Source organism: Sinocyclocheilus rhinocerous, unplaced genomic scaffold (genome assembly GCF_001515625.1).
Source record: "Sinocyclocheilus rhinocerous isolate Xijiao unplaced genomic scaffold, SAMN03320098_v1.1 scaffold1782, whole genome shotgun sequence".
Taxonomy (NCBI): domain Eukaryota; kingdom Metazoa; phylum Chordata; class Actinopteri; order Cypriniformes; family Cyprinidae; genus Sinocyclocheilus; species Sinocyclocheilus rhinocerous.
The window spans coordinates 16,215-29,231 of NW_015666960.1; the positions used below are offsets into that span (position 1 = coordinate 16,215).

General features: G+C 35.8%; 2 protein-coding genes and 1 pseudogene across 2 annotated transcripts in view; 2 read left to right on the forward strand and 1 right to left on the reverse strand.

Annotated features, from left to right (window-relative positions):
- LOC107733259 (cadherin-3-like) overlaps positions 1–2,899 on the forward strand; it is an 8,961-nt pseudogene extending 6,062 nt beyond the window's left edge.
- Positions 2,900–4,443: 1,544 nt separating this feature from the next.
- On the forward strand, positions 4,444–7,872 carry LOC107733260 (uncharacterized). The gene is made up of 7 exons (XM_016544830.1): positions 4,444–4,461; positions 4,657–4,821; positions 5,487–5,597; positions 5,735–5,791; positions 6,058–6,165; positions 6,246–6,392; positions 7,787–7,872. Exons 1-7 carry the CDS (start codon positions 4,444–4,446, stop codon positions 7,838–7,840), a joined length of 660 nt encoding a protein of 219 aa, XP_016400316.1. The 3' UTR covers positions 7,841–7,872.
- A 1,960-nt stretch (positions 7,873–9,832) lies between these two features.
- The window catches only part of syt1b (synaptotagmin Ib), a 6,086-nt gene continuing 2,901 nt past the window's right edge, over positions 9,833–13,017 (reverse strand). Inside the window, exons 3-8 of the mRNA XM_016544837.1 lie at positions 12,418–12,531; positions 12,072–12,239; positions 11,740–11,907; positions 10,463–10,580; positions 10,223–10,356; positions 9,833–9,937 (exon numbers count right to left, since the gene is read on the reverse strand). Coding sequence (XP_016400323.1) covers positions 9,833–9,937; positions 10,223–10,356; positions 10,463–10,580; positions 11,740–11,907; positions 12,072–12,239; positions 12,418–12,531 — 807 coding nt within the window. The remainder of the gene's footprint in view (positions 9,938–10,222; positions 10,357–10,462; positions 10,581–11,739; positions 11,908–12,071; positions 12,240–12,417; positions 12,532–13,017) is intronic.

Consider the following 13,017-nt stretch of genomic DNA (forward strand, 5'->3'; position numbering starts at 1 on the left):
AGTGTGACATGTGACATGTGGCCAAGTATGGTGACCCATACTCGGAATTAGTGCTCTGCATTTACCCATCCAAAGTGCACACACACAGCAGTGAACACACACACACCGTGAACACACACCCAGAGCAGTGGGCAGCCATTTTTTTTGCTGCGGCGCCCAGGGAGCAGTTGGGGGTTCGGTGCCTTGCTCAAGGGCACCTCAGTCGTGGTATTGAAGGTGGGAGAGAGCGCTGTACATTCACTCCCCCCACCTACAATCCCTGCCGGTACGAGACTCGAACCCGCAACCTTTGGGTTACGAGTCCGACTCTCTAACCATTAGGCCACGACTTCCTTTATGTGTTGTGATGTCAGATATAAGTTGTTGCAAGACTGGCTGGAGATCACAGTGGACACTGGACTCATCAAAGTTAGGAGCTCACTGGATAGAGAGGCCTCGTTCATAAGAAATTAACAGTACACGGTCTTGTACTGGCATATGACAATGGTAATTTAAATAAAGCTCCCAATGCCTGAAGACTAGGAATAGTTCACTCCAAAATGAAAATTTGCTGAAAAGTTACTCATCCTCAGCCCATCCAAGATGTAGATGAGTTTGTTTCTTTATCAGAACTGATTTGGAGCATTACAACACTTGCTCACTAATGGATCCTCTGCAGTGAATGGGTGCCGTCAAAAGAGAGTCCAAACAGCTGATAAAACCATCACAAGTAACCCATTTTTCCAAATATGTTCTGACGAAGAAATAAACTCATCTACATCTTGGATGGCCTGAGGGTGAGATTTCCTGCAAATGTTCATTTTTTGGAATCATAATCTGAAGCTAAAATATCTGAGCCTGTGCCCATCATATACTATGCGATTTTCTGTGAAATCTGTCAAATGAAATCTGCAGACTGAAAAACTCTGGGCAAAAGTCAAGTAGTGTATTCAAGCTTTTAGGATAGCTCACCCAAAAATGAAATTTCTGTTATCTACTCATTTTTGTGTTACTCAAAACTAGGGTTGCAAAGGGGTGGAATATATTTCTGAAATTTACTGGAAATTTTCCACCTTTTTGCAACCCTACTCAAAAGACATCTGATGTTGACTTTAGACAGGTTGTGTGGACTGCTTTGTTTATGTGTTTCTGTAGATGACGAGCCCGCCACAGGAACAGGCACATTAGTGATTAAGCTGTTGGACGTTAATGACAACGCTCCAGTGCTGGAGGAGCACAGAGTCCCGATGTGTCTCATTGAACCGAAACCCGTCCGTCTGACCATCACAGATCCAGACGGCCCAGGAAACGGCCCACCCTTCATTATAGAGCTAAATACAGAATATCAAAGCAACTGGACTATCATCAGCAACTCCAGCAGTAGGACTGGTTTAGCTCACATTAAGTTTTGTTAATCTGTTGTAAATATATTGGATATCTCACACTTCTGCTCTCCCCTCGTTTCTCAGGCAGTGTGGTGTTGCTGAAGCCGCTCAGACGTCTGGCTCTTGGCGAATACAGCCTGGTATTGCATATGTACAACTCCAAGAGGTTATATCAGGACAGTTCTATAAGAGTGGAGGTGTGTGACTGTAAGGTTGATGATGTTACCTGCTGCTGACGTCACTCTGTTCATCTATGTGCTAGCGGCCATCTTATGCTTTCTTGGTAAGCAAACAACCGATCATTATGAGTGTCTAAATGTGAATGTATATTTATAAATATTATTTTATAATATATATATATATATATATATTATAATAATTTTGTGTGTGAGTGATTTATTTTTTTATTTTTGAAAGAAAATGTTATGTTCACCAAAGGTTTGTAATTTACCAAAATAGTATTTTAATGTATTACTGTTTTAATCAATTTTAAAAGGTGCAAAGCTGAATTTGATCCCAAAAAAAAATCAGGATTCTTTGATAAATAGAAAGTTCAAAAGAGCGGCATTTATTTGAAATAGTCTAGACTTTCACAGTTACAAAAGATTTCTGTCACTTCTGATCAATTTAATGCCTCCTTGTGAAAAAGTATTAATTTCTGATTTCAAAAAAGTATTAATCTATAAATACATATATGTGTGTGTGTTTTCATGATTATAATGAAGCTGGCCTTTAAAGTCACTACTAATAACAGTGATGTTCAAAAAATGTTTTCTTTTTTTCTATAGTGCTGTTACTGTTGCTTCTTCTCCTGAAGAGGAGGTGTGGGAGAAAAGTTCAGTGGGAACAGTTCAACCACACAGAAGAAGACAGGGACAATATTTTATGTTACAATGAGGAAGGAGGAGGCGAACAGGACCAGGTGCACAAGCTCTTCCACATATCATGTTCAGTTAACTTTACTTTTGTCAAGTCTTATCAGTGTATATGTTGTGTATGTTACATGCATGTTACAGGATTTTGATATGGTCCTATTGTGCAGCATACTAGAGGTTTTCTCTACTGATATTGCCCCAATGGCCTCACCAACGGTCTTCTATCGGCAACATCCAGACGAGAATGAAGATATCGAAAGCTTCATTTATGAGGTATAGTAAGAGTGTTTATGTGTATCTGCATAAGAGTCAACATGATTTCTGAAAGTTCAACATGCATATTGGCCCTGGGTTTGGATTAACAAAAAATCCTGAAAAGCATCCACAACAAAATCACCACCATCAAAAGTTACATGCATGTGTTAAATACTAGACTCTGTGTTTCTGTAGAATTTGTGCACAGCAGATGATGACCACTTTGTGGCACCGTATGACTCCATGCTGGTGTTTGCTCATGAGGGTGAGGGGTCTATATCCGGATCTCTCAGCTCTCTGCAGTCGTCCATCGGTGATGGAGATAAGGACTTCCAGCATCTGCAGAACTGGGGACCTCAGTTCAGAAGACTGGCTGATATGTTTGCTGGAGGAGAAGAAGAGTGATATGAGCTCTGATCACTATATAGGAGTATGTATATAAAAGTGTGATGTGAAATGTGTTACCAAATATGGTGTAAGTCATTAAAGGAATATAGTTCTCCCAAAAATGAAAATGTGCTGAAAATTGACTCACCTTCAGGGCATCTGAGCTGTAGATGAGTTGTTCCTTCATCAGAAGAGATTTGGAGAAATTTAGCATTGCATTACTTACTCACACCAGTGGATCCTCTGTTGTGAATGGGTGCCGCCAGAATGAGAGTCCAAACAGCTGATGAAAACATCACAATAGTCCTCATGTAATCCACATGACTTTTTGCTTCACAAGATGATAATTGATAAACTGGAGTCGTGTGGATTACTTGTGGATTATTGTGATGTTTTTATTCAGCTGTTTTTACTCTCTTTCTGATGGCACCCATTCACTACTAAGAAGCAAGTGATGTAATGATAAATTGCTCCAGATCTGTTCAGTGACAAACTCACTGCCACAGTATGGTGGATCTTGTTTTTTTTTTTACACATTTTATATTTGCATTATGCAACTGAAGCTGTTGAATTGACTGAATGTAAGACAAGCACCTGCAATTTATTTTTTGTTCTGCATGAGTTTACGCAAGTTGCTTACTGAAGATTTTACTTTCGTTCGTTACAGTACTTTATCTCATTATTGTTGTATTTGCTTTTTTATTTTTATAAAATGTATAATGTTTATTCAATTATTAATAAACACTGTTTTAGCAATATATACAACTGATAAAAACATCACAATAGTCCTCATGTAATCCACATGACTTTTTGCTTCACAAGATGATAATTGATAAACTGGAGTCGTGTGGATTACTTGTGGATTATTGTGATGTTTTTATTCAGCTGTTTTGACTCTCTTTCTGACGGCACCCATTCACTACTAAGGAGCAAGTGATGTAATGATAAATTGCTCCAGATCTGTTCAGTGACAAACTCACTGCCACAGTATGGTGGATCTTGTTTTTTTTTTTTACACATTTTATATTTGCATTATGCAACTGAAGCTGTTGAATTGACTGAATGTAAGACAAGCACCTGCAATTTATTTTTTGTTCTGCATGAGTTTACGCAAGTTGCTTACTGAAGATTTTACTTTCGTTTAATACAGTACTTTATCTCATTATTGTTGTATTTGCTTTTTTATTTTTATAAAATGTATAATGTTTATTCAATTATTAATAAACACTGTTTTAGCAATATATATATATATATTTATATATTTATGCTATTTTAACTTTTTTTTTATTTTAATTATTAAAAATGATAATTTATGAAGCTTACTTTAAACGATAGGGTTCATATCAGCCAATATGAAACTATGACTCTAAACAACCTTTGATCAGATCCTGACAAATCACACATCAGGACTCTCCCTATTGGGCGGGCTTTAAGAGCAAGACCTTGAGAAAGAACTTTGACCCTGTATTTCACGAAGACGGAGGTTCGTCTTAAAGTTAATCCATATATTTGAATGCTTGTTGACTTGTTTTGCACTAATTTAGAAAGGCGTCTCACATATAATGCCTGGAAATCCAGAGGTAAGTTATACATTACTTCACTCGTAAATCCATAATAGTCACTATAGACTTGTATTAAATTGTCAGTGATCAAGCATGACTGTAAATGCTACGGTGTATGTATGTTAACCAATTAGATGAACTACACAACCAATAAATCCAAATCAAGTCCATTTGTTGTTGTGGTTACTCATGATGTCACTTCTTTTGTCCCAGATGACTCGGAACATGTTTCAGGAGGGGCTGCATCAGGTGTTTTTTAAGGCACACCCTTTGCCCTGCCCTGTTCCAGCTGACGACTCCACAGCTGGAGAGCTGATGGAAGACAGACTGGTCCGCTGGTTTGGGACAGTGGTCAACACCCGCCTTCTCCTGTCTGGGGTAACAAAATCTGGCTTAACTGTCATAGACACCCAATAAAGTTCAGATTTAATGAATACATATGCTCACAGGTTCGCTTCACCTTCAGTTTTGGGTTTGTTAACTAAATCTAAAACCATAGAAAACATTCCTGTTACTTGAAAGAAAGTAAATGTTAATTGAAATCAAATAAAAACTTAAAATTATTCTATTTCAGCTAGTTACCAGGGCGACATTTCTCATTTTTGTTTAGTTTAACATGAAATACTAAAATAACTCAAACGAATATACTTAAGAATACATTATAGACATTAAAAAACTAATAAAAATGAAAAAACGTTTAATACTGAAAGTTTAAAGAAATGAAAATTTTGAAATAATATCTTACTCAAATGATTAACAGAGTCTGACAAATGATAGCAGTATCATCAGTAATATTTACCATCTTTTTTTGACTTATCGTTTGACCGGACTGCCAAAAGTTGACACAAACTGGATCAAAGATTTAAAAATATATATATTTTCAAAATGAATGCCACTTGCTGTATTAAACATACATTATGGCAGCATGGCATACTAATATTTGAAACATTTATTATTGCATACGGCTTACTGCTTCACATACAATTTTATTTGACCAATAGTAGGCAGTATATACTGTAGCCTAATTCCTCTTTCTCTTTCAGGTCGTTCAGATTTTCAGTGCTGCCTTCTGTATTCTTTCCACTTTCTCCTATACTTGTTTGACTTTCAGCTGTTCTGCGTCTATGACGGCTCCAATATGGTGTAGCCTTTTTGTAAGTGCTCCAGTTAACATTCCTGGTTCCCAAATTTGACAGTCAATAAATCAGAACAAAGCAATGATCAGTCTGACACGCTACTGTACAGTTACTAATTAGTTGTTTTCTGTGTTATATACATGTTTATGTCTCAGTTTCTAGCCACGGGGTCACTTGCAATTGATGTCCAAAGGAAACCCAAAAAATTCAAAGTAAGCTTATTTTATGTCTTTTTTAAATCCATGATTTTCCTTTTGTCTTCTTTTTGAACAGTATCTTTCTTAACTCCATAAACATCTTTCTGCGAAATACTTAGCTTGAAAAATGTGTTTGTGCTCTCTTACTTTGAAATGAATGTCACTTGGTTTGATATTTTGTTGTCTAATGCAGTGATGTTCAGATATTTGTGTCCAAATATATCATGTTAATAGGCTTCCTGCGTGCTTGTTTGAGTAAAGTGTGATCTCTGCTGTTGTAGGTCATGACTCTGATGGGCCTGAATATCTTCAGCTTACTGTTTGCAGTTTGTTCTTTTGTCACCTTCTTTATTAAATCCTCACTAATGGAAAAGGCCACCCCTCAGCAGGTGCGTGTACAGAGACACTCAATAAACTCAATAAATCACTAGAATTTACCAGTGAAATGAGATCATGGTCTCTCTCGCAGCGCATTGGTGTGTATGTGCTGAAGGGCAGTGGTTTCGTGTCCATCCTCCAGTGCATGTTAGCAGCCATATACATGCTCTTTCTGATTTGGAAAGGTATTAAGTCCTACAGCACCCTCTACAGACAGGACTACATCAGCGTAATGCAGGTACAACATTCACACATTCAAGCTCTAGAATATAGTTTTAGGAATGCAGTGATAATACAGGGTTTCTGCGAGTCTTAAAAAGCAAGTCTTAATTCACCAAATTCTACAAATTAAGGCCTAAAAAGGTCTTAAACAGTGTTGGGCTAGTTACTCAAAGAATGTAATATATTACTCATAGTGACATTCAAGTAGAAGTGTTGTATTCAACTCATTAATTGTCATGTGTAGCTTGAAGCGTTCATTATGTATTTTATCAAATCACACAAGTTTGTAAGAAACTGCCAAAGAGATTCCAAAAAGATTTTTTATTATATAATGTACCACATGCTGATCAGAGGGATGTGGGTGGGATGTAATGCCAGAGTAAAGTAAAGCCACACCTTACACAACAGTGTTCAGATCATCTTTTTTCCTGACAAAATCAATATAATGCAATATTTCTATCTGCTGAATGTAAGCTTTTCCATATTCCAATCTTGCCTGCTGCACTGGGGACATCACATGCATGTGCGAGTCGTGAAAATTATGAAAATAAATCTAGGAATTATTTGACTGTTGGATTTTAAATCAGCGGGGTTGACTAAGTAACTAGGCTGTTTTATGGATGGTAACTGTAATATTAGTACTGAAATCTTATTAGTAATTAGTTACACTACTAGTTACTGCAAAAAGTAATATTATTACAGTAACTAGTAACTGCCCAACACTGGTCTTAAATCAGGGAAGAAAGTCTTAAATTCAAAAAGCCATGGCATTAAATGTTGAATGCATTACTACTAATGAATATATTCCTCAGTATTTTTTTGTTTTCCAGTACAAATGTATAAACATTCTTAAATCAGTATGCATTTGAGATGCAACATAAAACTTTCTAAGAAATTGAATACAATTGAGTGTATGCTTAAAACAAGATCAAATGTGTTTTAAAATATAAAAACTTATTTTTGCTTTGAATTAATTTGAATGTTTTGAGCAGATTGGCAGAATTTCTCAGAAAATAAGATTTCTTATCTTATGTGTAAATGTACCTTGATTCATGAATCTTCACACATTTGCACTGGAATACAGGACAAAAATACAGATGAAGATCAGTGTGATCATTTCGTTTTATAGCTAAGCTATTTTTTGGTCAATTAAAAGAAAAAGTACTGATGGATATGTTGGAACTTGTATTTTCAATTTCAAAATTTGTGTTGCTAATACAACTCATTCTGTTCTCCCTGGACATTTACATTTAGAGAACATATTGAACTATTGTGTTCCCTAAAGTTTATTCCTTAATTTTTCTTTAAAAGTGGTCTTAAAAAATTTACCTACATTAAACATGCAGAAACCTTGTAATATTTATTATGTAGTTAATATAATATAGTTAAATCTGACTCCATTTTTCGTAGAAATCAGATGAGCATACAGATCCACTGCTGGAGAACGAACAGTTCAGCCTTTGAACAGTCGGTGGACGGTGTGTGGAATCAGGAAACTTATGCAAACAAATTTATGGCTTATTTTATTTTATCAAGAGAATAAATACATTTTAAAGCATTTACACCCAGGTTTACAATGACAAATAATAGTGATATTGCAAAAAACTGACTACATATTTCCGTTTGTGAAAATCCCAAACAATATATCAACATAATTTATATGTTACATTTAATGTATAATTTATATACATTCAATACATATGCATGTCATTTGTGAGGATAACATGGACACCATCAATGATTTTGTATATTTATGTACAATTATATGTGGTTATTAAATTGTCTTAAGATGTTCTTGTTGTGCCATGCTGAAAGTCAAAAAGACAACATTAGATTAAAATTGACCATGTTTACCTTTCTTAACAGTTGTTAAAGGGACAGTTCACCCAAGAATGAAAATGTGAATATTTTGAAGACATTTTGAAGAATGTATGTAACAGTTGCCGGTAGCCATAGACTTCCATACTTGTTTTTCCCATAATATGGAAGTCAATGGCTACCAGCAAAATGTCTTCTTCTGTGTTTAACAGAAGAAAGAAACTCTTAAAGGTTTGTAACCACTAGAGGGTGAGTAAATGATGACTGAATTTTCATTTTTTGGTGAACTATCCTTTTAAAGGGGTCATATGATGTTGCTAAAAATGTTGTGTATTTGGTGTAATGAAATGTGTTTATGCGGTTTAAGGTTAAAAAAACACATTATTTTCCACATACTGTACATTATTGTTTCTCCTCTATGCCCCGCCTTTCTGAAACGCATCGATTTTTACAAAGCTCATCGGTCTGAAAAGCGAGGTGTGCTCTGATTGGCCCTATACTCTCCCAGGATCAGGAATAAGTCCTCCATAAAATGTGCTGCACACATCTGAATATTTGGGTTGAACTGTTCTGGAACAGTGTTGTAAATACAACTTTAACCACTGATTTCTAGTCGTGTCCTCTTTTGGAAGACCAAACAAAGTAGTAGTTACGCTTTCACAACAAAACACATGGCGGCCTAGAGTGAGTGGCGGCGGCCTAGAGTGAGCAGAAGCCGGGGGCTAGAGTGAGCGGCGGGCAGGCTTGAGTGAGCAGAGGCGGGCGGGCTTGAGAACGGCGTGGCCGGCGGATTCGACGAAGAAGCGGCCGGCGGGCTTGTGGCAACTACATGTGACGACCCCGGGCTGGACTCCGCTTCGTTCACGGTGAAAGCGAGAATAAAAGTTACGCCTTCTTTTTTTTTTTGCGTGAACATTTGGGCGGCGTTATGCAAATCTTCCCACATCGTGACGTAGACATGTGGGGGTGTGTTAGAACGAGCCGTTTTAGGTAGGCGTGGCTGACTCATAACTTTTATAAAGAATATCTCTTTGGATTTGAGACTTTAGTCTTTGCAACTTTACAGATCTTCTTTATGCACCAAGAGCTTGTAACACTCCAAAGAGAAATGACAAATTGAAATCGCAGCATATGACCCCTTTAAGGGTCTTATGCACAATTCATTAGTGAACATTATTTTAAAGAGAAAAATAATTATGCAAATGATTGCATATTAAAAATGTAATAACTTTATCCTCTTCTGAAATGACTTTTCTGCATAGGCAGGGAAAAGTAAAATCAGTAATGTCATAACCTACTTTTCTACAATCAAATACCAATGGATTTGGTCCTAGTTTTCATTATTTCCTCATGAATATTCTGTTTTACTCAGGAATATGTTATTACAGAAGTTGCATTGTGAATGCTGTTTCGCGTTGTCTAATACAGTTTTTATTCCTTTAATATATCTTTGTACATCTTGCACGAGATACTGAAAATTAATGCGCTTCTGATTATTAAGGTGGCTGAAAGAGATGAGATTTTACCAGATCTACCTCAGACTTTCCCCACATACACACATATGCACAAACTTCACAAATGAAAGCAAACCACTGAATATTTATGTATACAAATGCTCACACACAAACACACACAGCTTCATTTCTTTATCAGTTCAGCATCTACGTCCTCTTCAGGTTTAAGGGCGTGCCATTGAGCGATGGGTCTTCTTGGATTGGCTAACATATCTGACCAATGGCGTTGCTCCGTTCCTGTGCTGTTCAGTCCTATGAGAACCTTTCCAATGGCATCATTCTTCCCAATTTTGTCATAGTCCAGGACTGTCACCACAACCTGAACTTTCTAAAAGGAGACAGAAGAATAGTCCAGAACCATTAAAGGGGTCATATGATGTTGCTAAAAAGAACATTATTTTGTGTATTTGGTGTAATGAAATGTGTTTATGCGGTTTAAGGTTAAAAAAACACATTATTTTCCACATACTGGTTCAGTTTCAGAAGACAGGCAGAAATGAAACTTCAACTCTACCTGGATCTGCTCAGATGGTACTTCAAAGCTAAATGATTCGTTGTAATACGGGTTCAGTGTGTTCTTCTTAATTGTGGTTTTCTTTTTCTTCAGTCTTTTGCCGTTCTGCATCAGGTGGATTTTTACATATGGGTCTGTAGAACAGATAAATAATGTCCGAATTACTATGGTGAAATGGCATTTCAGATCTGTATTTTGAAATGTGTCAGTATATAAGGTAACTTCACTTTTTCCACTCACCTGAGAGGCCACCCACATCCATTTTTTTGAGGTTTTTGGCCTCTAGAACGACAACAGTCAGCTTTCCAGCAGTCGGTACGTAGCGCAGAGACAAGCAAATATCACCTAACCGCTCATGCTGTTGAGTCAACAACGAAAAGTCAGGTATTATTTCACTGTCACATGCAGTAATTCATGATTACATATGGAAATGGAATAAATAGAAATAATTCTGTTTCATTTCTAAGGAAGTAGATATTTAAAATATTAAAAATTGATAGAGCATTATCAGTTGTTGAACATATGTTTTTCAATATGAGTTACTCATATACTTGCATAATAAATGTATATAATTTGTATATTTGCATGCATTATGTAAATATTAATATAATGTGTTAATGTCACTAATTTTTTACATTTTTACCTTTAACAATGTATTTAAGATCAGTATAACTAAGTGTAAATAAATAGTTAGCCTAAATAAGTGTATATACAGGTGCATCTCAATAAATTAGAATGTCATGGAAAAGTTCATTTATTTCAGTAATTCAACTCAAATTGTAAAACTCGTGTATTAAATAAATTCAATGCACACAGACTGAAGTAGACTTCTTATAAATTATAAACATATTTAAATATTACTGTTTGTTACATACATTTAAATATGTAAATATTAAAATAACATGGTTAATATGTCTGATGTGAATATATATTAATATTATTTTCAAATGTGTTATAATAAATAATCTGTAAAATTCTAATAAATATTATTATAGTTTTTATGTTTTATTGCAAAGCTCGCTTGTGTTGGGTCGCCGTGATTTTGCCAAGTAAGACATGTTCCTGGATCAACATCTTTTGATGATCCTGGATCAATATTAATGTCCAAAAATATAGACTTAACCCAATCCCTACCCCTAAACCTAACCCTACCCATAATTTATTCCTAAAAACAGTGGGAAATTTGATTAACAAGAGTGTAGAAGCACCTAACCCTGATTGTAAGCCTAAAACAGATATTTCCTGAAAAGTTATATCTCTATTCTGATTGGTTGATTGGAATGTTGTTCCAGGATCAACAAGGATGTTGATCCAGGAACATGTTGTACTTGGTGAAATCACGCTCACCCTTGTGTTGGACTAAAGAAATCCCATTGTTTGGGGTCATTCCAATTCGCCATGAATTCAACTATGCAATGTGACCTATTCAGTTCAGATTCAGACATGATCTTTCTGAGCCATGAAAAAGTTTCTGGCCCAACCCTGCATGTATTCAAGATTCCCTTCCTCACTTGTACCTCCTCTTTCTCTGCTTTCTGCAGATCTCTCCACTCCTCTGTAAGCTGACTGAAGTCCATTTTATTCATCTGCACCCTCACATCCCCAATAGCATCATGTTTGGAGAAACGGTCAAAGTCATACACTGTCATGACCAGCTTCTTTCCCCCGAGCTCTGCATATGGAACCTGCAGACAGAATATGAGAGTAGGCCTATCCATACATCTGACACACATTTTAATGCAGTTAAATGCATTATTGTCCCAATAGCACATTGTGAATTTGTATGCTGTGACCTCTATAACATTCTTGCCATGAAGGATTTTTAGTGCAAGTGGATTTTAAGTTGTACCTTAAAGGTGAAGTGCTCATTAAAAGTCGGATCTAGTGTTTTGCGGTGAACTTTTGTCTCAAACTTTTTCTTCTTGTCAGGGAGGAGGTAGACTTTAACATATGGATCCGAAGTGCCGCTCATATCCATAGCAGCAAGACCTTCTGCCTCAACCACACCTACAATTAACTGGACAAGAAAGAATATCATATTCATTAAAAATGATTCAGAATTTTAATTTTAAAATGAAGTTTTCCACATTACATTACAATAAAAGCCCTCTGGAGATAAAAAAAAAAACCCTGCCGAAGCAAGTTTATCTCGTTAATATGGATTTTAATGACTGGTCGCTGATTTGTATTCATACCGCGCTGTCAGTGAAGTTGTAGTCAAGGGTATAGTGAAGTTTTCCAAGTTTTGTAGCCTCTTTAGACTCAGAATCCTCTTCCTTGTGATCAGAATCAGTGCCGTGATGAACAGCCTGTAAATACAACCATCTAAATGCCAGTCATTACCATGGACATGCCCCACCAACATTATATATATATATATATATATAAACACATTTTCATTACTTGAAATCAAATGTTAACTAAAATAAAATTTAAAAAATTATAATTTTCATAGTTTAACTTGTACTAAAATTGAAAATTATATAGATTACAAAAATATAAATAATATTAAAATTAAAAAATTTTATTTTAAATTTAAATGAGCACAGAAAATATATATAAAAACCTAGTTTACCATTTTGGAGAGAAAAATATTGTGATAAAAGTCAATATTTTCATAGTTTAACGATGTACTAAAATAAAGCAATAATCCCTGTGAAGCCGTGGTTTACAGTGAATTTATAACAGCTAAGGGGCGTTGTTAGGTATGACGTGAAGCAGAAAACCTCTTAGCTCTTATAAATTCACTGTAAACCACGGCTTCACGGGGATTATTGCTTTTATAAAAGGTTATT

Bases quoted from the DNA above. Each gene is read 5' to 3' on its own strand.
- LOC107733260 (XM_016544830.1), top strand. The intron at 5,792-6,057 runs GTAAGCTTATTT...CTGCTGTTGTAG, and splicing joins GGAAACCCAAAAAATTCAAA to GTCATGACTCTGATGGGCCT. The intron at 6,393-7,786 runs GTACAACATTCA...CATTTTTCGTAG, and splicing joins ACTACATCAGCGTAATGCAG to AAATCAGATGAGCATACAGA.